Below are 26,648 nucleotides of genomic sequence, written 5' to 3'. Positions count from 1 at the left end.
CGAGCATAAAAATCTACAACTATTTTAGATATCGTGGGCAATTTAGGTACTACACATCTCTCCCTTGATATAGCTCAGGAAGCTGCTACTTTAAGCCACAGTACAATTAATGCTAATTGGAATATGCTTTATACAATTTCATAATAAAAGGTTTTAAGAATTTTTTGTGATAGTCTATTCTGTAATGAGTTTCAGAAAGCTTTGTCGACTTAAAATTGAATAGGGTTTTCTAGGTGAAACTTTTTATGTAAGTAATACTTTCCTAAAAATCAGCATTGGAGTCTTTTGATATCTTTACAGACTTCTTAGAGACTCATAATTACCTTCTTTTCTATCTTTCTTTTTCATCCTTTTCTTTCCATACACTATATATAAAAGTGAACAAGAAATTAAGTGGAGAGGTATCTGGTTTGAAAATATTTTTTTTTACTCATCTCATAATTAAGGCACTTCAAATACTGAAATTTTCAACAGAAAAGAAAAATAAAGAAAATGAAAAGAAGCATTATAGGAAAATGATCATGGTCATTTTGTGAACAGTTGGGAAACAATCCTGGGAAAGACCTTGTCTTAGATCTTTGTCAAATAAGTCGTTTAATGTTTTCATGTGTCAATTTCACCATCTTTCCAAGAGCCACTTATTCACTCAGGCACTAGCACAGGCTTAGCAAAGCGCCACTGTGAAACATGAACGAGTGATTGGTGTAATCTGGACTGCAATGCAAAACTCACTTGTTCTGATGTAAAGGATATCTTTTATATCCAGAGATTGTGATTTAGTGACAATAGTCACCTGATTATTCATAAAAAGTTAACAAATCACTTACCTTGAATAGGTAAGGTATTATTTAATTCTTGCAGCTAGCCAGTAAAATTTCAGATGATCAAACATTTCCTCTAGGGTTAATTATTATGACTTACTTCAAAGAAAAAGTGCTATGTAGGAGAATAATGACAACCCATATAAGAATCTATTATCTAGAGTTTAGTTTGAAATTTTATTTAATATTCTATCTTACCTCCTTGAAGAAACAACCTAATTACTAGTGTTTTCTTTTAAGGTAAGTAGCAGGGTTTGGGGCATTGCGTCACCTATTTTATAAATTAAATTTTCCAAAGAAAAGGGATGCAAAAAGTGTTATCACAGATATTCATCCTTGTATTTAACTAAGGATATGATGTTATGAAGGCATCAGTATTGTATTGTACTGAATTTCTTTGACATAATCACCTAAGATTCATGAAGCATATGCTATTTGGTCACTTTTGTTAAAGTACTTTCTGCAAAGCAAATTTAATATCCAACACCATTTATCTCATTAGTATAAATAGTATACATATTTGTTTTCAAATTCTTTAAGAAGGTACTGTAAACACAATCATTTGAAAAAATATATAGATTGAATATCTCTAAAAGCAAGGGTATTCATATGTCACAATTTTTCTAGGACAACCCTGGATATAAACCTGTTGCCTAGTCTATATACTCATGTTATCTTTATCAAAAATGTCCTCTGTTGGGTAGAAAATTATATGGCAACCCTAGTAATAGCCAAAGAGCAATAAGAAATCAAAGGTTTCAAAATTTCTCTTCTTTGGTTCCTTCATTGATTCAAATATGCAGATTGAATTAAACACCCTTTCAAGATATTTATATAATTATAAAATTCTGTGATTCTTCATTCTAAACAAAGTGTAACTGAATCATTCAGCTAAAGCTAATTTAGAAAATCTGACTTAGTTTTCAGACTGAACTTGTAACATTGTCTCAAAACTCATTGAAAAGGGAAGGTATATAACTTTTATTTAATATAAGCTAGTATTTAAAATACGTACACATTTTTTAAATTTGTGAATCCTTAAAAGGATTTTTGCATTGCCTCAAAGTGGGATTTAAGAGAAAAATCCCACGTTATCAAAATAAAGCCATGAAAGCAATTATTTGTAGGATTAGATGAACTCCTTTTTGGAATAAGAAACTGACAAAAGGAAAGAGATTCAAAAAGACAAAATGGTTTTCTGCAAGAAAAATGTACATTTCATTAGTATTAATTTGTTAAAACTTGATGCTTTCCATAATAAATTACCACAACTCTCAATCCAGTATTAAGAAGGAGAAATTATTAAAGTTTTACTTTTACGTAGTAAAGCTCTGCAGAAGGAATTAAAATAAAACCTGTAGATTACATATTTATATGTTCACATACAATATTGTTCATAAACATTCTCTGTTTTCTGCATAGTGGTCCAAACTCTTTCTTTTTTCTTTTGTAAAGAGCTGTTTCTACAGTGCTGACTGTAAGTAATGATTTTGGAATGTGTATCTATCTTCTTTATTAAAAAAATAGAGCTACTAAGCTATTTCCTTTATTGTGTCACCTTTAGGACTTATTATTTGAAGTACTTCTTAGAAGCTGCTATGCCAAAGTGCCTAGAATTTTAACTGTTTCTTAAACAAATCTAAAACTGGATGTCAAACCCTTCATAAATAGAGTATGTATTAGGGCGTGTAACATCCACGTATATCCAACTTCCAACTTATAAAATATATTTAAGTCAGTTACCTCTAGAACCACACATATATTATAAACCATATAATGCTCTGCTCACTGTCAATAAACTAAATATTTTTGTAAGAAACAGAGACCAACCACTTTGGGAAAACCTGTTCACGAAATATAGGTTAAAGTAATTTGCTCCGAGGATACTACCTTAAAGCCAAACCTGCTAAGATATTTGATATGAATTTATTCATCTAATTTCTAACAGTGTGATAATAGCAAGTGGATATAAAATTGATCATCCAAATTGGAAATTATAAATATGAAATCCACAATGCTTGAAAGTAGAGACTTGTTAAAGGAGTGCGATTCTTAAAATTTTCCTGTTTTTATTATATGTTTCTGTATCCAGATACATTTTATAAAAGGAAAGAAAAATACCTTTTTTTTTCCTATGAAAGTTAGGAGTAAGCCACTCAGTCAAATCACAGATAGGAAAAAACATTAAATAAATATATTTCAATGTCTATTCATAAGTGCCCCGGACAAAAACCTCATATTAGCATATTATTCATATAAATACTATTTGGGGGTTTAGAGAGAATATTGAATAAGGCAGGTCCAATTTAAAATCATTAGTGAATAAAGTCAGATATAGTTGAAACAAAGATTTTGAACTCAGACATATTGAATATTAAAAACATGAGGTACTGGAATCATTTGACAGCTGATATTCAGTGGTAACCAGCGGCCCTGAAAAGACAACTTAAAAGATATTTGAACGTGTGTGTGCGTGTCTTTCTATGTGCTTGTGTGTCCACATGTATAAATAAAGTACTAACCTACTAGTTATCTCTTTTTACTCTCAGCCTGTCAAAAAAACCTGTCAGCTGCAAAGGCGATAAGGGGGGCAGTTAAAAGAAGATACTGGAGCCTTAAGCTTCTTAATGTGCCAAGAATCAATCCCATGAAAGCAAACAACTTGAAAAAGGGTTATATGTATTTAGGAAATCTCTGAGGCTCCCTTCCTTCTCTGCTCGAGCTGGAGCGAGTGCTCAAGTTTTCTCACCCTAATGACCCCTGAAGCAGCCCTGAGGGATTGCAAAACAAGGCCGTTACACAAGGCAGCTTGCTAATTGAGAAGTTGATCGGGGGTAGAGAAATCCTGCTTTACCACGTTAAGTGTCGAAATCAAGCATGACTAGATTGACGTCGCCAAATCACCGTCTGGAGGCCACTCCACGCCAGGAGCAGCAGGGCTTTTCACACCTGATAGGCCCTCACTCTATCTACATCAAGTCACATTAAGAAAGGAATGTATTACCGAACTGGAGTCCGTGCCCCTCAGAGCATTACTCCACTGCCTAATTGCTGCTTCTCCGCTTCCCCGAAGTAACAAATGTGTCCACGTGGACCTGCAGCCTACCTGATCCCTTTGGAAAACCAACCTTCCTCCACCTACTCTGCCGATTCGCTCCATTATAAAAATGCAACACCACCAAGACCCAGAGTAAGTTAGAGGAAGACAGTAGGGTTAGAAGTTTTGTATTACATATCTCAGTCACATTGATTTAAATTACAGGGACCTTGGAACAATGTATAAACGATGGCTCTTTAAACCTTTTATTTTTAAGTGAAGTTGCAGATGCAGGATGTCTGATCAATGAAAACGCCTGTCTCTCGGACAGTGATTTAGACACCACACGGTGTGTAGAGAGGAGAGACCTTCTGCTTTTGAACTTTGAGTCCCCAGTCACGGATTTGCTGCTCTCCAACCTAAAATCTCCTGTGACAGATGGCATAATAGATATTCCCAACAGCCCAGACTAGCAGGCTGATATTACTTGGTATTTTTTCCTATACTCTTTCTGACAGGTTCAAAGCACTTAACCAGTGATGTGTTTTAGATAGGGGATAAAAGGTGACTTAGGAACTTTCCCCCTATTTGTACCACTTTTTAAATTTTAAATCTCAGTTTTCTTACTGACACAATGGAGCTAATTCCTATCTGTGCTCTGTTAACTACAAGGCACATAGAGAAGAAAAATGGCTTGTTTCCAGCTGCAAAGGATTTACTGGCCATTAGAAAAGAAAGTCTTCTATAAATCTGTAATAGAAAAATTAATTCTTACCATACATTTTGAGAGGTGGTAAGTGGCATCCGTTCTGTGAGTGGGGAAACAGAAGTATAGAGGTCGCAGTGACATGTCTAAGATCTCAGAGTCACTAACAGCCGTGACAGAAACCTGGCCGAGTCTGAGTCTATGTGTTCTGATACCTAGAAGGGTGCTCCCTACATAAGGCACCTCCTTTCTTACCCTCAATTGAAGTATGATACATAGTATGACAAACTAGTAACAAAAAGAAACAAACACAAAACACACAAAAGGTGTTTTTGTTTGTTTGTTTTTACCTAGCAAAACATAACAGGGCAATCTACAGTATTATGTAACCTAGTACTGACTTCCAAGTTATAATCTAAACTTAACATTATGATGTCCATCATGTTTTTATAAAAAGCTCCGTATTCTCTTTTGCAGCTCAAAATTCATAAATAAACCCATATGAATTAAACCCCACTAAAATGGAAGCTTTGTTTATCTTCAAAAATATAGGCATAAGGTCAATTTCCACACACTAAACATCACACTGTCTACAAAGCCTTTTTAATGGAAAAAGCAACCAAAAGTCCAAGTCCTCTCTGATGATGATACCTCCGCAAATTAGACAAATTAGTCCAAAGATTTCCCTTTGCTTACATTTTGAAGAAACATCTGAAATCAATATCAATATGAAATTTGGTCAATTATGTAAGGGCTTAGTGTATAAGGGCTAATGTTTATTGGGCCCTGTCTCTGTACCAGACACTGTTCTAAGCATTTCACACGAGTTATTTCATTAATCCTCAGGACGACTGAATGAGGAGGGTGTATTCTTCCATTTTATGGATGAGGAAAATGAGGCAAGTAGAATTATGTAATACACCCAGCGTCACATAGATAGATGATAGGAGAGCTGGACTCCACACACTGCACCATTTAGGATTTCCCCTCTTGTCTCAAGAGAACAACAGAAGGAACCTCAGAGGCTATTCACTACTACCTCTTAAAGATCGCTTTTCATGTCCTGACCTGTAGGAAGTGCTTATACATAAAGCGAAATTCTTCAGACTTTCTACTCACCAGGGCCTTACAGTCTAGTTCTCCCTACACGACATCCTTCTCTTCTGCAGACTACATTACCCTCCCTCTCCCCATGTTCAATGCACGTAGAAATGAATGTCGGAACATTTGCAAGTCCCTCGAACCACAGGTCTTGAACTTAACTTTGAATTTGCCTCCTCTTCTCAGACCCCCAAATCTAGCCCTGCCGCTGTGTTAAAAGGGGATCTGTCCTCTTTTGTCTCAGTAAGCTACTTCTAGTGCACATCACTTTTCCCTTGCACTCATACTACAACCTCCCAGCTGAACATCTTTCCACCAGCCTGCCCTGCCCTGCTGTCCGCCTTCCACTCTGCAGCCGGTAGCCTTTCTATAACACAGATCCAACCCATTGATCCTGCTTATAACCTTCCATAGCTCCCCTACTGTATGCAGGATAAATGCAGGGAAGCATGAAAGGTCCATCCTGTCTGTCTTCTTTTCTGTCTTCTATCCCACCACTGAGCCTCACCCCCATTGTGCTGTCTACTCCCTGGACTCAGCATCTACTTTCACACCTGATGTCCTACCACTCCTGCCTGCTAAGTTCCTACTAAATCTATTCTTCCTGAAAGACTACTGCTCCTTTTTTTCATATTCAGATCAAATGTCAATGGATCTATGAAGCCTCTCTGATTTCCTTGAGGCAGAATAAATAACACACTTCTTTAGACATTTAAGCACTTGTTTTCATATACTACTTCATCTTTCAGAATCTGTATCAGTTATGTACCTATTTCTCTCTTTCTCACTAGATAATAAGCTCCCTGAAAACTTGCCTTCTCCTTTACTCTGCATCTAATACATGTGATGTTCATATGCTCCATAACTGCTGAATTAGAATGTGGAGATATAAATGGAAATTAATATTCTTGCATTGTCCAACTATATAGACTGCATACAGGGATTTTACTTATGACCCCTAGATTAGTACCACCTATTTTTAAGTAACATTTTAAATTCAGTGTACAATGGACATAAGACCTGTAGGTGGAAGTCAAAAATAAATTACATAAAGGTGTTACAAAGAAATGATTATACCACCCTTCCCATGTTCTTTCCTAAACTATCTATTTTAGACATAACCCAATAAGGACAAAGCTATATGAGTAAAACTACACCGGAAACTTGCTAGGCAACATGAGAATCTACTTGCTGAAACTCAGCACCAATTCCATCTGTCTTTGATCACACTCAAGATGGTTTAGGTGCCAACACATCAGAATTCTATTATTAGCAGATGAAGAAAACCTGTGACTGGTAACATCTGTATCCATCATATCTAGTGATATTTCTTTACCATCATTACCCCATTACTCTAAAGAGTTAACAAACAGCATGATATTATATACCTAACTTAGACAGACAGTCAGAAGGTGCACGAACATCCACCTGAATTCTGCAAGGAAGCAAACTTTCTTCTTTTTAGGATCATCTCCTAAATTTCCTTTTCAGCTTCTAGGACCATCTCTTACCACAATTCTTGCATGAAGGCCTCCTAAATAAGCTCAGTTATTAAAATCACATTTTCCTAAGTAGTTGGCAATTATTCTTCATTATTTTCATCATATAGGTTGTCATCTTATTGCATTTATTTCAGCATTCCTAAATATATTATTCTACCCCACTCCCTCCTCCTACCCTCCAGTCAATATTTATTGAGTACCTATTATCAGCCAGATTTTCTACTAGACATTGGATATAATAAAACAAATAAGAATTTCCCCTGTTCACAAAACGTTCGTGGTATAGTTTTGGAAGAGAAGGACAAGTAAGAATAATAACAAACAAACAGAAAGGACATTCTCATCTCCTAACAAATCATTCTGCACACATCTAGAGGAGAATTTTTTTCCTTAAGGCACTAATTTCCTCATTTCACTCATCTGTTCAATAACTTACAACGGCTCCATCTCACCAACATAATAATATTCAGGTTGCCCATGACGGTTCTCTGGATCAATTTAATAGGGCCACAGTTCTTTCTAACTTTCTTCTAAATGTGCCACCTAATTATGGTTGCCAAATTTAGGATTGCGAAATATTTCATGTGACATTTTTAGACTAAAATAATTATCCATTGTTTATCAGAAATTTGAGTTTACCTGGGTATCCTGTATTTCGTCTGGCAACACTACAACTAATTCCACCATCTCATTTGGAATTAGATGTACAATGGACTCCAGTCCTCAGTACGCAACCACTTTCATCAGAAATGCATTCTGTCCTCATTGTTCATGGCATCTCATCTCCTCCCAGAAGTCCTCCCAGGCAACAGAGACTGAGCTTTTCTTTAAACTCATAGTTTCATGAAACTTAGAAAATGTTAAGTAACTACCTAAAGTGACAGTACTGTAATTTTCTCAAATTCATGTACAATGAATGTTTAGGGGAATTCTAAGAGAATTTTTCTCTTCCAAAGCTTGTATAAACTACTCAAGTTTGAGAAAAATTGTATTTTACTTCGCTCACCTGAACAATATAAATTAAAAATAACTTCCTACTTTTAACTTTACATGGGGTAGAGGGAGAAAGGGGAGGGGTCAGGTAGAAGGGATGGAGGAGCAGGGAAGAGAAGTAGTTGTGCTCTCTTTGGAGTAGACAGTCTCAGGCTGGCCCATGCTCAGGTCTGACCTTAGATCTAAAAGTTTCAAAGTACTAAAATAAAAATCACATTAGGCCAGGCGCCGTGGCTCACGCCTGTAATCCCAGCCCTTTGGGAGGCTGAGGCGGGTGGATCACTTGAGGTCAGGAGTTCGAGACCAGCCTGGCCAACATGGTGAAACCCCATCTCTACTAAAAATACAAAAATTAGCCAGGCGTGGTGGTGCATGCCTGTAATGCCAGTTTCTTGGAAGGCTGAGGCAGGAGAATTCCTTGAACCCGGGAGGCGGAGGTTGCAGTGAGCCAAGATAGAGCCACTGCACTCCAGCCTGGGAGACAGAGCAAGATTCTGTCTCAAACAACAACAACAACAACAGAAAACATTAATTCACTAGAAGAATATATTCAAGGAGAAATAATTCATAGTTATATACGTAACAAAGTCTCACTTGAAATAAAAAGGAAAAGTTCTTTATTCTAATGAAGTATATTGCATTGTTAAGGTCTAGTATATTACATTTGTACACACTCTTGACAGACTGTATCATTGCAAATAGGTGACCTTTTCCAACCCAAACACTCTCTAGAGCCTAGTTTTTTAAAAAGGCATTGATTATAAAGGTCATAAACTTCCATAGGGATTTTTTTTTTGAAGAGAACAACATGTTTTCTCTTCTAGCATTAAATTATATATATATATATATATATATATATATTCCCTTAGATACACATAATTTAGATATTTAGGGTAACCTTCATTAAATGGTTTGGCTGTTTTCCAATAGAATTAGGAAACCAAGAACAAGAATTGTCCAAATTTGTTCAGATAATTATTACCAGAAAAACAATAGCTGTGTTTCACAAGGAGGTCTTTGGTGAGCCTCAGAAAAGAAGTAAAATCAAATGTGCCTGATGCCACTGATGAGAAACAATTTTTTGGTAGGATTTACATAAGCTTCCAAGTTTACATTTAATTGACTAACAGTTTGGTGATGGCATATCAGTAGCTTAAAAGGCAATGCAGATGTGTAAGTGAATAGTTCCCTTGCTTCTTATTTGTCAGCATTATGGCCTAATAATTTGAAAAAAAGGTTTTAGAATCTTAGCCAGGGTAATGGCTCTAAGTAAAGAAAGACCACGTTGGTGGAATCCTCTAGTTGAAATCTTACTCAGTAGGAAGGCTGAGGCTGCCTCTTGTCTCTCAACCCCACCTAGCCTACTAGGCACTCAGTAAGAATTCAGAAAATGTGTATCTTGTTTTTCCAGTAGAAATTGTATTTCAGAATGACCAACAGATTCAGTGGCCGAGTGAATGTGATACTTTACAGAAAAATACCAGCTAATAAATGTAGAAGTGATAGGACGACAATCTAATTTTTCAACCTGTACTGATTAAGATAAGGATTATCCATTGTTATTTATACCCACTAGGTTTAATTGCCAACAGAGAACCAGGTATCTGCTGGTATTTAAGTAATGTTGCACAGGGTGCTTTCCGGTCACAATGAGAAAGGTGTAACTGCACAAAAGCAGGATTAGTTTATCATCTCATGATCAATTTAAGTGTCACAAATAGTGAGATAAGAGATATTATGTATTTCCTGATATTATACAATATGACATCATTTATCATGTATCTAAAACAAAAGATACACCTATGTTATTTTTATTTTTTAATAGAGATGTGCTCTCTCTATGTTGCCCAGGCTGGCCTCCAACTCCTGGGCTCAAGTGGTCCTCCCACCTCAATCTCCCTAGTAGCTTAGACTACAGGTGCATGCCACTGCTTCTGGCAATATCTGAATTTTATCAATGCTTTAAAGCAACTTCTATTTTTACTGGGAGCACTAGGAACAAGAGCAAAGACACCACAAGGATGCAACCAACCAAATGAAGAAGGTGAAAAATTTTAGAGGACCACTTCTATGGTCTCTTTAATAAGTGGAATATCATGAAAATGACAATGCTCAAGATTAAGAGAAACTTAATAGACATAAAAATCAGATGTAAAGTGAAATCTTGGATTGGATCTTGATTTGGAAAACCTTTGGAGGACTTTTCTGGGGACAACTAGAGAAATCTGAACAAAGATCAGGTAGTAGATTATATAAAATTTCACTAGCATGGAAAAATGTAGATCATAGTCTAAAAAATTGGGTTACAAAACAGTAGGTAAATACAATCTCAATTTGATAAAAAATACATACATGTGCATAAATACGGGTAGAAAAAGATTTGGAATGATGAATAATTAGAGCAAACATTAGTAGGTTCTGGTAGAATCATGGTGCTTTTGTTACGGCATTTTTGCTAATCTCTATTGTTAAATTGTTCACGATGTTCTTATGGTTCCTTTGCAATAAAAGCTTTTATTAATTATACAAAGAAACAGAATTGACCACCCAGAATTGATCACTGTTAACACTTTATTTGTTTTAAATCTATTATGAATAAGTATATTGTGTATTGGACATGCTATATACAACACAGACATTCAGTCATCCCTCAAGTTTATGTTTTCTGTGCTATTTTATAACTAATGTTTTGATGAAATTGTAGCCACTAACATATTTTGTTTTCTAATCTATAATTAATCAACACTGTAAATAGTTAGGTACAAGAAAACCATTGGTTATCTGGAGAGAAACAAAGGAAGTTCATCAGTGCTTGAGTTTGAACGATTGAAAATTCAATTACAGATGACAGGATCAATTTATGGTGACCTCAGAGTAAGTCCCTGAAGCCATGTCCTCAGTCACTAAACACTAGAATACAGCTCATGAGGATGGGTTCTGGAGTCACACTGTCTGGATTTGAATCCTAGCTCCATCACTTGCACCTTGGAAACTTTGACTAAATGACTTAATTACCCTCAGCCTCAGTGCCTTCTTCTCTAAAATGGGTTTAATAATACTGTAGTTCCCAAGGGCTAGAGGAGATTACATCTGTACAGCACTTAGCACAGTACATAACTCATTGAGAATACCTGAAAAATAATGCTAAAATATAGGATACATAAAGGCAAGTATTTCTGTCCATTTTTTTAACTGCTGGAGCCACAGTTCCTATAACACTACCCATTATAGAGTAAATCCTCAAGAAATATTTGCCATGATCTGAGTTTCATTCTGTTGACTTTCTTTCACAATGTTAAAACAAACACTCAAAATTCCATTGCTATTATAACGGGCTTACCCTCAGTCTCATTGAGATTTTTCTGTGATAGTTATCTAGCAGGGAAGAACAGAAAAATAGAGGACATTTTTTTCAGCAGAGTTTTCCTTTAAAAAGATCTCTTCATATGAATGCTGAACTCTAAAGCATATGTATTTTAATAATTGTATTACTACTCTTTATTAATTTCTTTTCTATTTCTAACAAGCTATTTTTGGCATAGAATAAAACTATAAATTTGATTTACTTTTTTATTTAGCTGCTATGCTAAATGTACCTATTTCTTGAGTTTTCTTGATTTTCTGCAGATAAAATAATTATCTTTTTTACTATTTATATTGATTTACTTCATTTTCTTATCTTATTACATTGGCTAGACCCTTTAAAACATTAAATATGAGGGACAATAATGAGTATCCCTGGCTTTTTCTTGACTTTAATGAAAATTACTTTAGTATTTAGCTGTTTTATAAATTTGCAGTTAGGTTTCAGTAAATTTTCTTAATCATATTTAACTGGTTTCCTCCTGTTTCTCTTTCGTTGGAAGTTTTGAAATGGCTCAATTTTATCAATTGCCTTTTTGGTACACACTGCCATAACTATGGTGTTTCTTCCTCCAGTTCGATAATATAATGAATTAGATTGAGATATGTCCTGGTGTTCATTCTCTGAATTCTAGAAAAATCTTACCTGTTCCTACAGTATTATCCATTTTAGACAGTGACAGAGTATTTGCTAATATCTTTCAAGTTTTTATATCTGTATTCAAAAGTAGCATTAGTTTTTTATATTTTATATTGTCTTTATCAGGTCAAGGTACTGTATTAGAGTTATCTTACTTTTGTATAAGCTGCTTTACATATTTTGAACTTAAGTTTCCTGTGTAACACTTAATTGTGGATGCTATGGAAGTTGCTAGATATACATTGCTTAAGCTCGTTGGAGAGTAACGGGCTGCGGGTAGAGATTAAGTCATCACAATATGAGGAGGGACTGCAACCATGAGGACAAATAACATCTAGGAAAAATAAGTATACCACAACAAGATCACTGTTCCTAGGTATGGTCCTTCATTCTGGTAAAGTATCTGATGGGGATGAGACACCCAGAAAAGAATCAGAACTAGGCCGGGCACGGTGGCCCATGCCTGTAATCCCAGCACTTTGGGAGGCCGAGGTGAGTGGATCACCTGAGGTCAGGAGTTGGAGATCAGCCTGGCCAACAAGGTGAAACCCTGTCTCTGCTAAAATAAAAAAAATTAGCCGGGAATGGTGGCATGCACCTGTAATCCCAGCTACTCGGGAGGCTCAGGCAGGAAAATCTCTTGAAGCTGGGAGGCAGAGGTTGCAGTGAGCTGAGATCACTCCACTGCACTCTAGCCTGGGTGACAGAGCGAGACTCCGTCTCAAAAAAAAAAAAAAAAAAAAAAAAAAATTCTAAACTGTGTAGGGTCATGGCATCCAAGACAGTAGAAAGCTTTTAAAGAGAAGAAATGATCAACACTATTAAAAGAGAAGAGAGACTGTAAGATGATCCCTGATAAAATGCCCATTGGCTTTAGCAATTGGATGTCAGTAACGGTAGTATCAGCAGAGTGGTGAGAGACAGAAGCCAGATCACAAGTGGGTAAGGAGCGCAAAGGAGGTTGAGGGAGTATGGATGACAACAACAGACTGTTCTTTTTTTAAAAAAAATTAGACAATAGGGGAATTGATAACACTAACATAAATTTGAGGGATAAAGAATCTTTTTTCAGAACAGAAAAATCTTGGGTGCAGCCATATGTTGACAGTCAAGTAATTGTAGAAAAGAAGATACTAAAGACTGAAGAAAAACAAGATACCTCATAAAACGAAGACACACAGAATACTGGAGGGAATGGAGCCAAGGACATAAAATTGGCCTTAGAAGGAATAGGAAGACCTCATTCCCATGGACGGGATAAAAGAAATTAAAGATAAATGGAAAAGTAGATAAAATGTAAGAGGCTGATTTATATCAAACCTGATAAAAAACCTCAGGGAGTATCAATCTGTATGTTATTTGCTTATTTCTAGCAATGCTTAGCCACACTGTAGGAATGGATTAAAAAAGGGTGGCATACCCATGGCAATTTGTTAGACTGGAGCAGTGGCGAAAACCGAGCTAGCACAGGCATGGGAGGAGACACAGAAGATGGAAGTGAAGGGGACTTGCCTGATTGACAGCTGGGTTCATACTGGGCAGGAAAGATAGAAGCCTTAAAGGTTTGACCAAATTAGGAGAAAGAGACATAACAGGACAGCTGAATGTCTGAAATCAAAGATCAGTGCTATTACAAGTGAAACAGCACTACAGTGTGGAGTTTAAGATTTCTGAGATGAAATACTTTTCCATAAGGAAAAGACACTGTATGTAATTCTGGGATGGCAGGCTGATGTTCAGTAGGGTCAAGGAGGCTCAACAAGTTAGGGCTTGGTTTCAAATGAGTCATCTCTAAGCCTTTTAGAATCCCTAGAATTATGGTAAGAGGGAAATGACAGCAGTGAGAAGGGGTAAAAGGTAATATAATTAGATGTATGAGTTTTGTTGGAGGATGCATTTTTTCGTAGTGAGTGGGGAGAATTATGTGTATCTAAGATTGCCAGTTTCTCCTCTTGGCTTCATGGAATGTGGGATTTACATGAGTAACTAGTACCTTGCCCCTGTTGACAGCTGAAAGAAAAGTTGCCTCCTTAAAGGAGAGGCAAGTTTCAGGTAAGGCAACAGATGAAATTCAGTTAAAACAATATTTTGATGGGAAAGGCATCTGGCCAAAAGACTGTGGACAGAGCAAATGTTATTGACAAGGACATGAGGTTTCTGGAGGACCCAGTGGAAAAGTGTTGAGTGAAGGTAACGGCAGAAATATACAGAGAATGAGGCAAGGAATGGAAACAAGAGAAGTTTTAGATTAACATTGGCGAGTGGAGGAGTGGTAGGGGTGGATTTGCCTTGCATTCAGGAATGAAAAGTTATCAGGTTAAGAGGCCTGTTTAGAGGTGGATGGCCTCAAATGTCTTAGCTTTGGCACAGCGAGCATCCCAGAAAATATCCCACTTAAGTCCAAACATATTGTAATGGCTGCCATGAAGTTCAAGAAACAGCAAGAGATTTCTTTTCTCAGGACGGGCTGCTTCTCGCTTCACAAAGCAGTGCCAAGGCTCCTTGTTAGGCTGAAAGCTCCCGGGAGATTTCTGAAGCAGGAGTGTAACTGGTATACATTGGATGAAGGGCTGTGATCCTCTCTTCAAGAATTCAAGATGCGAGGAAATATTTTCAAACACCTTAGCGAACTGTACACATTAAAGGGCCTGATCAGTTATCTGAAACTAGAATTTTATGATTCTGACCAAAAAGTTACATACTAGTAGCTGTGTGCCACATTAGAATTAGTTGCCAATGTCTTACATACAAGAGATTTTACTGAAATATCTAGGAAAAAAAAATCTGGTTTATCCAGAAAAATCAGCAACATTAGGCCCACACTCGTACGGTGTGCTGGAATTAAGTCATGGCTTCCCCCTTTGGGTGGGGCATGCAAGCCCCAGTTAACATTATTTTTCCTGCCAGACCCTGAAACCTGGAGGCATTTGAGTTTGTAATTCCTGTCTTAGCCCTTGGCAAGATAAAAATTCAGCCTATTTTATCTACATTAAAGTATCATGGTAGAAAACAAGTTATTGATTACTGCTTCAAGAAAAAGGATTTGCATATTTGTGTATATATTTTTAAAAAGTGGATTAACTTTATGCTAAACAATCACTTGGCCACAAAGATTAATATTAACCTATATTAAAGGTTATATTTGCTATAATCTTTATCCTACATAGTGAGCATAAATGTTGTTTCAAATATTGTTCCCAAATATTATTCAAATTCACCTAATTTTACATATAATTGCAGATTAGAAAACTAATTTCATCACCATCTCCCCTTTCCTAAATTCCTCCCACTCAGCTCTCTGAGCATCTCTCATGCATCAGGCCCTCTGTTCCCACCTGTATTTTCTTTCCATTGAAGTCCACCCATTCCAATTATTTAAGTGATTTCATTTGAATGATGCCAAAAATAATCCTCTGGTGATGTAAACAGCTCCAAATATAATAACAAAAAGGAAAATATGGGTGAGAAATTACAAAAGTCTGGAGAATCAATTAACATATACACTTCTAAACAATTGTTAGAAAGTAAATTTGATATGGGCTTCCCAGGAAACAAAGAAAAGAGGGAAAATGTAAACAAGTATATGACTATAGGCCCAAGAAAAACATCATTTAGACATTTATAGTCTCAGAAATCTTGCTTATCCTAAGATCTGGGCGAAATTTCACCAGTGAGGCGGTAGAACACTGTGTGATACAGTAAACAAAGTCCCCAATAGCATCCTTAGGACAGTGATGTTTTCGCAGCTGTTAATGAAAATCTTCAACACAGGAAAACAGCAAAATTTTGATGTACAATTCCATAAAAAAGTTTTGAGGCACCAAAACAATAGAGGTCAAGATCAAAGACACAGGGAAGGATAAATTAAAAACCATCAGAAAGAATAATTTAACATCCAGTTTTTCAGGTAATCTGCTATAAATACTATTTCCTTCAGATGACTTCTTAAAACATAAGAATGGAAAAGCAGCATTTGAGGTTGTAATCTCTGGCAAGAACACAGGGTGCTAAGATGTCATGATACGATGAAGTCCACATACGGAACAACTAAGAAACAACTAAAACACGTGCATGAACAGAGAACTACTGCACGGCTGTGGTAAGGAGAGCAGAGGATCCCAATCTTCCCCAGCAAGCCTTTCTGGGTCTCCTCCAACACACAGCTGAGTCACGGAGGCCCTGGACAATGTGTCTGGACAAATCTCACTCTAAGCATTATCTTCTACATCCACAGAAAAAAATCTGTTGTATAATATTGTCAGATTCAGGCCAACTGAATTCTGGAGGACATCTGCAAAGACACTGCATTTCATCTTTGGACGTCCTTTCTTGGCAGGACCACTTGTCTCCCAAAGCCTGTCCTAGGATGTGGCAATAAGTCTATACCGTCGGGGTAGAGAATTCAAGATACACATCTTTTGACCGCCCCCCCCATCGCAGTAGATGATGTTTTTTTCCGTTTCTCTGATACTCGAGCTAAGCTCCTGTGGCTCAGATTATTTATTGCATTACTTTTGTAACCTTTCTCCCAAAGGAACATGTAAGCCATACACAGTTGGCATCAAATATTACTGGATGACAGATTTGTTTTTAAAATGGTAAAATTAGACAATACATCTCATCTAAATTCATGGAATTCTCCCCTCTAATAATAGAGTCATGGGATAGCTTAAAAACACATGCTTTATCATCATTCAGTAGCAGTTTATTCATTAGAACATTCTGTACTCCTCTAAAAATCCAACATATCTCATCACATCTCATATTTGGTTATTTTCCTCCTCAAAAGGTCTATGTTACAAATCTGATGCATTTAACTACCAAACTATGCCCACAAGGGTACTTGGACAATGGCTTACATTTTAAATTATAGCAATTGTGGGTGCTGCTGACCGGTCAATCTCAAATATATTCATAAGCCACACACACAAAAATGAAATGAACAAAGTGATTCAGATTAAACAGCTCTGACTACCCATTTTAAGAAAATCACTGGGTGTGCCTAGGATCCAATGCTAACAATTTGTTACGCACTGCAGTGTTACAGCTTTCTAAATGGTAAGTAACTGTTTAAAAATTCCAAAGCATTCTTAAAATGTTTCACTTAAACATTTCTGCAATAAAATCTTATTGAACTGTTGCTTTCATTAATTTTCTACAGACTAGAGAGCAAAGAATTCAAGTTCGATTTTTTTTTCTTTTAACTTTGCCTACTACTAGCAAATAAACTGTGCCTCTTTTTTTAAATAAACCCCTGGCCTTGAGTTTTGGCCCCTTAATAGTAGCCTACATGGTTGACTACCCTTGGTGTTAAATTTTCTTAAATTGTATTTCTGTCAGTGTATCATTTTTTTAAGCAATGGACCCTATAATAGCAAGCACTGGTCTGTCAGGAGTGCATTTTAGCAGCACGACACAAGTATTTTTCACTACAGGAGACAAACAATGATATGTATTACATGCAGTAAACACTGCCTTTGGTACACAGGGTTCTCTTAGCATTTATCTGTCTAAAAATCTCACTGTGTCCTGAATGGGGGGTTTCAGGGGGAGGGAGAGGAAACTTGTCTCATATTAATGCTGCCAGTAGCTATGATATAGCATTAGAAAAAGTCCACAAGCATTGCTACATTTCTCATGAAAGAAAACCTTGATTTAATTTTAAATGAACATAGCAAGGAATATTAATTCATGCTTAAAAAGTCCCTTTCTTTCAGATAATTACCCTGTCTTTCTCTTACGACTTCTTTTCCAAGCTTTGGTATTTTCCCCCTTTTATTCACAAGTATCATTATCAAACAACTTTCAATTAAACATAAAAAGCTACTAAGACATAGTGCTCTCCAAATTTAAGGTGCAATACTCCAAGAAATGCTTAAAAAATTATTAGCATTTCCATGCATTTTCTGCTTTTTCCTTTAAACATTGTTTTCATAATTTTTAAAATGTATAATAAAGTATTTACAATTTATAAATATATACAAATTGAAGGAGTGCAGTTAAATTCCTTTAAGAATAAAGATATATAATCAAATTGTTTAAGAGAACACTGTGAAAAATAATGTGAGTAAAAAAGTTGGTATTCAATTTCCTTGCCACCTGAGAAAAAGATGCAAAATCAACACTATAAAGAAAACCTAAAACAACCTAAAATCTTATAATATAATTCTACTCTATGGAATATTAAATATAATGCTTTACAAGGCCATAGAACTTTTATAAGCTAAAATAGGGAGAGCATGGGCATATAAGATATTTTAGAAAACCATCACCTCAGTTACAAAGGAAATAGAATTTTCAGTAATTTTCCCAAAGATCCAAATTCATCCTAATTTATATAAAGCACACTACACTCTTAATTTAACAATCCATTCCAAATTCCAGTAATCTCCAGTGTTGAGATATTTTTTCCATACAGCCTAAAGTGCACGTATTTAGACATTTCTCCACCCATCTCCTTTGTACATGAAAAGTTGGTAAATGATCTTATTATACTAGTAGCCTTTCATATTCTTCATTATTAATCACTCTTAAACCTCTTTTTTAATCTCCTCATGTTTAATTTCTCCCTTATCTTATCTTCGTAACTCAGTGCCATTCTTCCTTCATAACAACAGAAGCTGACATTGGAGGAGTATCAGCCAATGTGTACCGCTCTTTCCCTACTGTGTTCCACTGTCACCCCTAACTATTTTATGAACTGGATTCCTATTTCTAGAGAAGAAAACTGAGACTTGGAGAGGTTCAGTAAGTTGCCTAGGAACGTGAAGCTGGGGTGTAGCAGAAGGGGGTCGACGTCAGGTCTGGATACCTCACCGTGATGCTACCTGACATGCCTCTAAGATCTAGGAATTAAATGTAACCTCACCCAGTTTGGAAGATTTCAGGGAAGTGACAAGAACTCATGTAACTTTTTATTTTTTAATGAAGTGATATTCACAGAACATTAAAACAACAGTAGATGAATGCATCCTAATAGGAATACATGAGTTATCTGCCACTGATGATCATTGATGGAGGAGGGGCAATACCTAATGTACTACTACATTATTCTAATGTAGTAGAATAATGAGAAACATAAGGTGAGACATTTAAAATATACTGTACATATTACTATGAGTGCAGTATAAGCTTGTGGCTTTACTTTTACTTGTGACTTCACAGTAAAAGATTAGGTTGTAGTGCAGATGAAAGGCTCCATATAAATTAGGAAGGAAAAATTTAAGAAAAATTAATTTAAAATCTCCTGAAAAATTATATCTTTTTTAGGTTGCTGCAGAAATCAAGAGCTAACCAAGAAGACAAAGCATGTAACATATTTAATCAAATAAGCACATCTATTGTAAAGAGAGTGGTTTGTTTAATAACTATCACTGACAAGATTATTTCAGATTATTTAAACACCAAGCAAACTATCAGGTCAAGATCAAGCAACTTTTCTTTAAGATCAAGCTCAAATTGATCTGCCTTGGAAGACGAGGATCACAAAGTGATTAGGAATATAGGTTCCTCAACTCAATCTGGACAAGAAAAGTATCTGCCAGGAAGAACAGAGGGGGACTGTTAGAAATTGTAACACAAAAAAGCCCCCAAGACGCAGACCACAGTAGGAATTAAGCCTCGTAAAGCTCTTTGGCTACCATCTCCATCTAGCTTTCTGGGAAGTATGTGTTGGATTTTTTTTGTGCATGAAGTATAAATGCCACCATTTTTGAAAGCCCACCCATTCATCCTGTACCTCCTTTTAAGATTCAAAGCACATTTGCATAGCTTCTTAGCCAAGCACCCATGAAGACACCCCAGCCCATTTTACAAATATAAATACAAGCTCGAGAACTTTGATTTGTACCCAAAGTTTAAACTTAAACATTTTTAAAAGACACTTTGTACATACAAATCCCACTGTTATAAATAGAAATTAATATTTAACTTTTGGCTTTGAGGATTATGCTTAGATCTTCTTGAAGTGAAAGTAACATTAGTGAGCTAGGATTAAGGTTAGTGGGTTAGGTTAGTGGTGAGAAATATAAGCATAAACAAACTCTCATGTAACATTTGTCTTATCAGGAATGTAATTCACTAAATTGTTTTAAATAACAATATGTCCTTAATGTATCTTCTCTAAGTGCTGGATTTAGAAACATTTATCATAACTAGAGCAAATATGTTATTTTACATGTTTTATGACTATAAGATAATTAAATAGGGCTTGGCTTGACTTTTAAGAAGTGAAAAAAAGACAAGAATATCACCCTTCAGACCTAGAACAGCTGACTTCAAGAGTAGAAAATTAATGGCCTTTGAAAAATCCACATCTTTGCAATTTGTATTACCTAAGAATTAAAAAAAAAAAATCAGTGTCATTGTGATCAGGTCAGTTTGATGACATCTTTGGCCAAGATCTTACTCTCATAAATGCTGTGTTGGCAGTCCTAGCTCATCAATATAGGCATTTCCTTGTATTTCACACTGAAATACTATGATGTATAGATATTCCATTTGCCATATTAATAGATGAATGTAGACGCATCACTTTAAAATCAAACATGTGACTATATCATCCCTCTTAGACTGGCAACAGATCATCACATGACCAAATCCAGAAGCCTATTTTCAAATTCATATTTCACAACTATTACTTAATCACACAGGGTCATCAATGGGGCCAAATAAAAAGACATCCAAAAAAACTTCCAGTAAATAAATGAAAAATAATCTCATTCAATTCAGCAGATGAGTTCTATAATCCCAAATGAAATTGATTTCACAACTGCCTCACTGAATAAGCTTTACAATGGTTTTCAAATTGAAGTATTATCACTTTTCTAGGGGACATTTAGAAATGTATATGGGGCATGGGGCATTGTTTGTTGCAACAGTGATAGGTGGTACCATAGACCTACACAGTGGCTACCCCTTATTCTTGCCTCTCCTGCTCTCACACACCCCAGCTGCACTAGTATCTGTGATGTCCTTCAAACATACGAGAAAAACTCCCACCTCAGGGCCTTTGTACTGGATGTTCCTGAGCCCAGAATGTCCTTCCCATACGTGATCATGGCTAGCTCCTTCACTTTCATCAGGTCATTACTCAAGTCACCGTCTCAGTGAGGCTGTCTGCACCCCCTCCACACAAACCAAAATTCTACAAACCTCTTGTACTGCTTCATTTTCTCCTCATTGTGTTTATCATCTCCTCATGTCCTATACTTATATTGTTGATTATCTATTTCCCCTAAGTAGAATATAAACTCTACAAGGGGAGCAGGTATTTTTGTGTTTTATTTAGTGCTGTATGTCAAGGCCTTTTACAGTACTTAGAATATACAGAATAATCACATTTATTGAATGAAAAAATGGGAATGGGGATGATTAAGTGTTTTGCAAGAGGTATCAATTGTACAAGGAATGATAAGCATTTTGCAAGGGGTGTCAATTACTGATAACTTACTGATATCTGTGATAAGAGATGGAACAATACAAATAGCATGAAAGTTACAAGCTAAGTCTGTCTTGCTCTGCACCCAAAATATAACCCGTGAAGCTCAAAGCTCAGCTTTTATAAGAGGACCACTGGCTTAAGAAATAATTTTTATGAAGTCCAGATACTTTATAACCTCCCTGCTTCAGAATATTTTCTAATCTCTCCTGATCATACCTCTTGTCATCCTCTATATTGGTTCCATGGGACTTAATTGGAGTGCAACTCTTTATATATTCTACTTGGTTATTTGACAATAATAGTGACTATGTTTATCAGGTGTAGAAAATTTGAAAAATAACTTACTCTTAAGTTCTTTCCAATTTTCCCAGAGTGGATAGCTTTATTCTTCACAAAAGAAAATATTTATAACTTTGTACTTTATATATTATATAAAATTAATTAGAAATATAGTATTTCACATTCATTATTTATAAGAATGAAGTATTGGCACTCAAATGTTTGTCAAGTGACTAAATGGTTTCATGGTAAAACTGTTAAAGAGATAGCAAAGCAAGTAATCATAAACACAAACTCCAATCCCGCCTCTCAGCAAGGGTGCACTGTGAAAGAAGAGATTCTTCCAGCTCAGGAACTTTCTAATATTTTTCCTAATAAATGGTCACAGAAAATACTGGTTTATAAATTTGAAGGCAATTACTTATAATTTCTTTGTATCTCCCAAAGTGCAAATGTTCCTCAGTGGATATTCACATGCAATATTTATAGACTCTAAAATTACATTCACAGTACAAGTGAGCATCTCACCTGTAAAATGCAAATAACCTGCTCATGGAAACTAATACTTGCATGAAGTTATGACTGCTTTTTCCATCCGCTTCCCTTACTCCTACCCACCCAGGTAAAGGAACAGGTACTAATCCACTCATGTTACCATCTTTATACATAGATATTGGTAAGAATATATTTTTATTGAACAGTTAATAAACAAAAAATAAGTGGTATGCTCAATGTTGTAAGGTATTTTAAAATGTAACAGTCTTGAGTCTTGATTCTTCTATTTTTTGGTGAAATGTGAGCAGCATGTCAAAAAACACTATTCTAGAGATGGAAAATTAAAAAAAAATTAAAAATAATTACTAAAGAGATTTCAAAATCTTTTAAAAACAAAAAGAATAAAATAATTTCAAAAACAGGTAAATAAACATCTCTGTTAGAAGTGCTAAAATAAAAACATAACATTGTTCTAAAAGTTTTAGAAAGTAGGAGTAAACTAATGACATCTAAAATTAGCTTTTCCCTCTTGTTGCTTGCTGGGATCCCACCGCGTAAGAGATATGAGACAGGAATTTATTTTTTCTCTGTGGTACCTGGATTACCGTTAAACATTAGGATTAGCACATTTTATGAAGTTCCATGCCTGCTTACTAGTCCTTGTCATATCTGATATTTATGTTTACTAAAATTGATTTTCTCTTTTTATTAATAGGACGGGTTTAATGTGGACGATGCTTCGCTGCATTAATAATAACAATTTTACTTAAATATTGCTTTGGTGTGCGCTTCTGCAAATACTCTTTCAATTCCTAAGAGTCTTTTATTTTCCCAGTAGCCCAGTTGGAGAGTTTTAATATTAAATTGAATCATAACAACACATGCTGATTAGAGTCTAACTTAATACGTGTAGCTTAATGTTAATTTTCCAACTTCAAATCAGGGATTTGACTATCCCAAGATGATTATTCATCTCAAGTGTGATTTCATTTTAAACTTGTAAAGCCCACAACTAGAGATTTTTACATCAGAAAACACTAACATGATAGCGCAAAGGAATTCGGCGAAAAGAGAATCATTACATAACTACAAAAATACTGTTGAGAAGAAAAAGGTTTATCAAGAAGATTTTGTAATACAGCACAGAAGCAAAAAATGGCACAAGCAAATGCACAGTTGGCTGATATAGTTAGTTTGTGAAGATAGCAAACATGTTTGATTTCTATAATAAGAGGATATGCTTAGGTCCTAATTCCTTTAGAGAAAGTTATCCATTAATACTGATAATAAAGGGGGAAGGCATAAGCCAAAGGAATTGTTTTAAAGTTAGAAATGAAAACCTAAATGCCACATTTCTTGCTTCACAGCATAAACTTCTACTTCAAAATAAGCTTCGTGTAAGCACCTTGAAAAGGGAAATACATGGTTAATCATCAAAACAAGTATAGTATGATAGTAAAAGCAGAACTAGAGCAGGCAGTATCAAACTCCATCGGAGCTAAGAAAAACAGAATTAGGTATTTAAAATCACAAGGAAATAAATTTAGGCATTCTGTAGTTTTATAAAAGTTGTCTTACATGTTAGACTGATTAATATCCTGTAAGAATAGATGAGTGCTATAGTTTGCAATACTAATGAATTAGCTGGTGTCAAGTGTTTGAATTTTGCAAGTTTTAAAGCTTACCAAGCTATGGTGATTTGTTGGCTAAAGTCAATGATGATAAAAGGTAATGGCCATTCTAAGGTTACATAGATTCCAATCTCTGTATGTGCAGCATGTATATATATAGATCCACACCTCTTCAAATGCTTAACAAGAGGAAGTGCCATGTATCAGAAGAAGTAATCATATACATAAACCATTTTTTATAAGCCAATTAAACTAAAAAATAAAAAAGAAAGAAAAAGGCCATTTATAGAGACATGGCTAATACAAATGGAGTTTTATAAAAATACCTAGGAAATTGAACAGAGTATTACTATTTTTATTTTTATTCCCTTTGTTTTCCAGATCTTGTCCAGCATTTACACTTCATATATTGTATTTTTTATTGATAAAGGTGAGAAACATTGGCTAATTTTTTCAGAAGACGGGATGAAGATGCAGTACATGACTTTGAATAATAGAAGACATTCTCATACGAATTGGAAAAATCTTTTCAAACCAAATACCAAAGTAAGACTTCAATGCCTCACAGTGTGATGAAGGGAAATACAATGGTCATTTAGGTTGGTGCAATTCATTTTTTAGGCTATTTCATTTTTATGTGAGGCAGAAAACAGAACTACATAACACATTTCTACAATTTATATATTCATCAAAACCATTTACAAAATTACCGCTTTCAGCATATTTTAAAAATGAGATTGCTTAACAAATTATGTTTATGTAGTCAAAACACACCATTAAAATTTATTATTAGTCACTTAATGGAAGTTAATGGTGAGTTTACAAATGAAGTGCTGGCTTACTTTGATATAGTCTAAGAGCAACCAAAAATAGAAATTATTTCCCAGAATTCTATGTATTTATAAAGTGCAAAATAAGCAATTTTAGCAATTCTCAAATGTAGGTTTTCCAGATGCATTTAATCCTAAATACACTTGTAGAAACAGAATATTTTTCTGCTAAGTCAGGTATGTCTAACTTACCCATCTTACATGTAAAAACTATCCTGACTGAAGTATTTCATACATATTAAAAGATAAAAAACTGTAAAGATACAGAAACATTATAAAATATTTTTAATACTCTGGGGGGTGGTGAAATTTCCAGTGAAAATATCTCAAGTCTACAAAACAAACTAAAACAAAAAGCCACAAAGCTAAAATAATTATATTGGTAAATACTCATTGACTGAAAATGAATGCATTATAGAATTAAAGACAGAAAGATATTGTAGATAAATTTACCAAGGAGAAGAAATTCTGTATGTGCAGTAAATATTTTTAATAGAAGTTGTTTGGGGGCAGTTTTTGCTCAGGAAGTCTAGGGTGAATCCACCTACTATTTTCCAGAGTGAGGGGCACTCTTCTGAAGAATTATAAAAAAAAATTCTCACTCCTAATTTGTATTGGTTCAGGAGTAGGATAAACGCTAAAATGTTTAAAACAGAATTCAATAATGCTCTTCTACAATAAAGGGAAAAATGATCTTAAAATTGTAACTTTTTATAAAGCCACAAATAAGATAATTTATAAGGAATATAACAGTATTTTTGTAACAGATATGGAGCTCAATATGCTCATATATCAAAATATTTCATAATACTAATATTAACTTGGACATTCAAACATAAAAATTATGACAATAATATAGTGTTTAAAAGCTCAAATGAAGCTTATAGAAATAAAGCTCATTTGTAGAGTTGCATTTCATATAAAAGTTTATACTTTCAGAATTTAGAACAGTAAAAAGTGGTTTTTCAAATAATAAGAATACATTGCTTTCCTGGAAAAATACTTCCAAATGATTAATATTAAAAAGATGACAATGAAAGAAAAAAGAATGAATATTGTATCAACATTAAAAAAGCATCTGTGCTATAAATTGCCAGATAAAATAATACTAACAACATATTCCTATTTACCTTTACACTTATAATTATGTACCAATATAAAGTTGACCTTACATAAAAACTTAGAAGCACCAGGTTTGATCAGTGTGAGATAAAGTTACAGCTAGATTTATGCCCTATGTGGCATTTTATTTTTATTTTCTCTTTTAGAGTTATTATATTATTATATTAAAGCATATAAAATTTGTAGTCAGCATAGCAAGCTTCAAATCATTTTAGTTAATTAGCAACTATGGTGAAGCATGAAGCATCACTCTTTCCCAGTAGTTTCATTTTAAACAAATCATCCTCACATATAAAAATAGCGAATTGCATTAAATTTTATATAAGACATTTTACAGTTTCTTATATAGGAAAAGCTATAAGCAGCTTCCATGGCACATACCACAGCAAACAGCTTTGAATAAACTCTGGCAAGATATCATTCATAGAGATAAAAGATACATACAGCCTATATCGACTTAATGCTTAAAGTATGTCACAAAAAGTTGCAGGTTCAAAGAAAGAACAACAAAAAATTGCCCAGAAGTTGAGTTCTGGTTACATTCTGACATCCTTTACTGCCTTCAAGTTCAAAAAGAAAGTATTTTGGTATTTCTCCTAGTTCTATTTAATGCTTGCTGCAAAACATTAAATAAAAGCATGTAGAATTCCTAATTCTAAAACTCTGATTATGCACTGGCTGGCTAC

The 26,648-nt window shown here is 35.0% G+C and overlaps 1 protein-coding gene across 8 annotated transcripts in view; it reads right to left on the bottom strand.

The window, feature by feature from the left end:
* LMO3 (LIM domain only 3) overlaps nucleotides 1-26,648 on the bottom strand; it is a 62,648-nt gene that overhangs the window by 22,464 nt on the left and 13,536 nt on the right. Inside the window, exon 3 of one of the 8 annotated variants that reach the window (XM_030805015.1) lies at nucleotides 24,065-24,189. The exons of the other annotated variants lie outside the window; for them this stretch is intronic. Within the exon in view, the coding sequence (XP_030660875.1) occupies nucleotides 24,065-24,189 (125 nt within the window). The remainder of the gene's footprint in view (nucleotides 1-24,064; nucleotides 24,190-26,648) is intronic. 8 annotated transcript variants of the gene reach the window in all.

Source organism: Nomascus leucogenys, chromosome 23, assembly GCF_006542625.1.
Source record: "Nomascus leucogenys isolate Asia chromosome 23, Asia_NLE_v1, whole genome shotgun sequence".
In the NCBI taxonomy this organism is placed as follows: domain Eukaryota; kingdom Metazoa; phylum Chordata; class Mammalia; order Primates; family Hylobatidae; genus Nomascus; species Nomascus leucogenys.
This window is presented reverse-complemented; position numbering and strand designations above follow the sequence as displayed.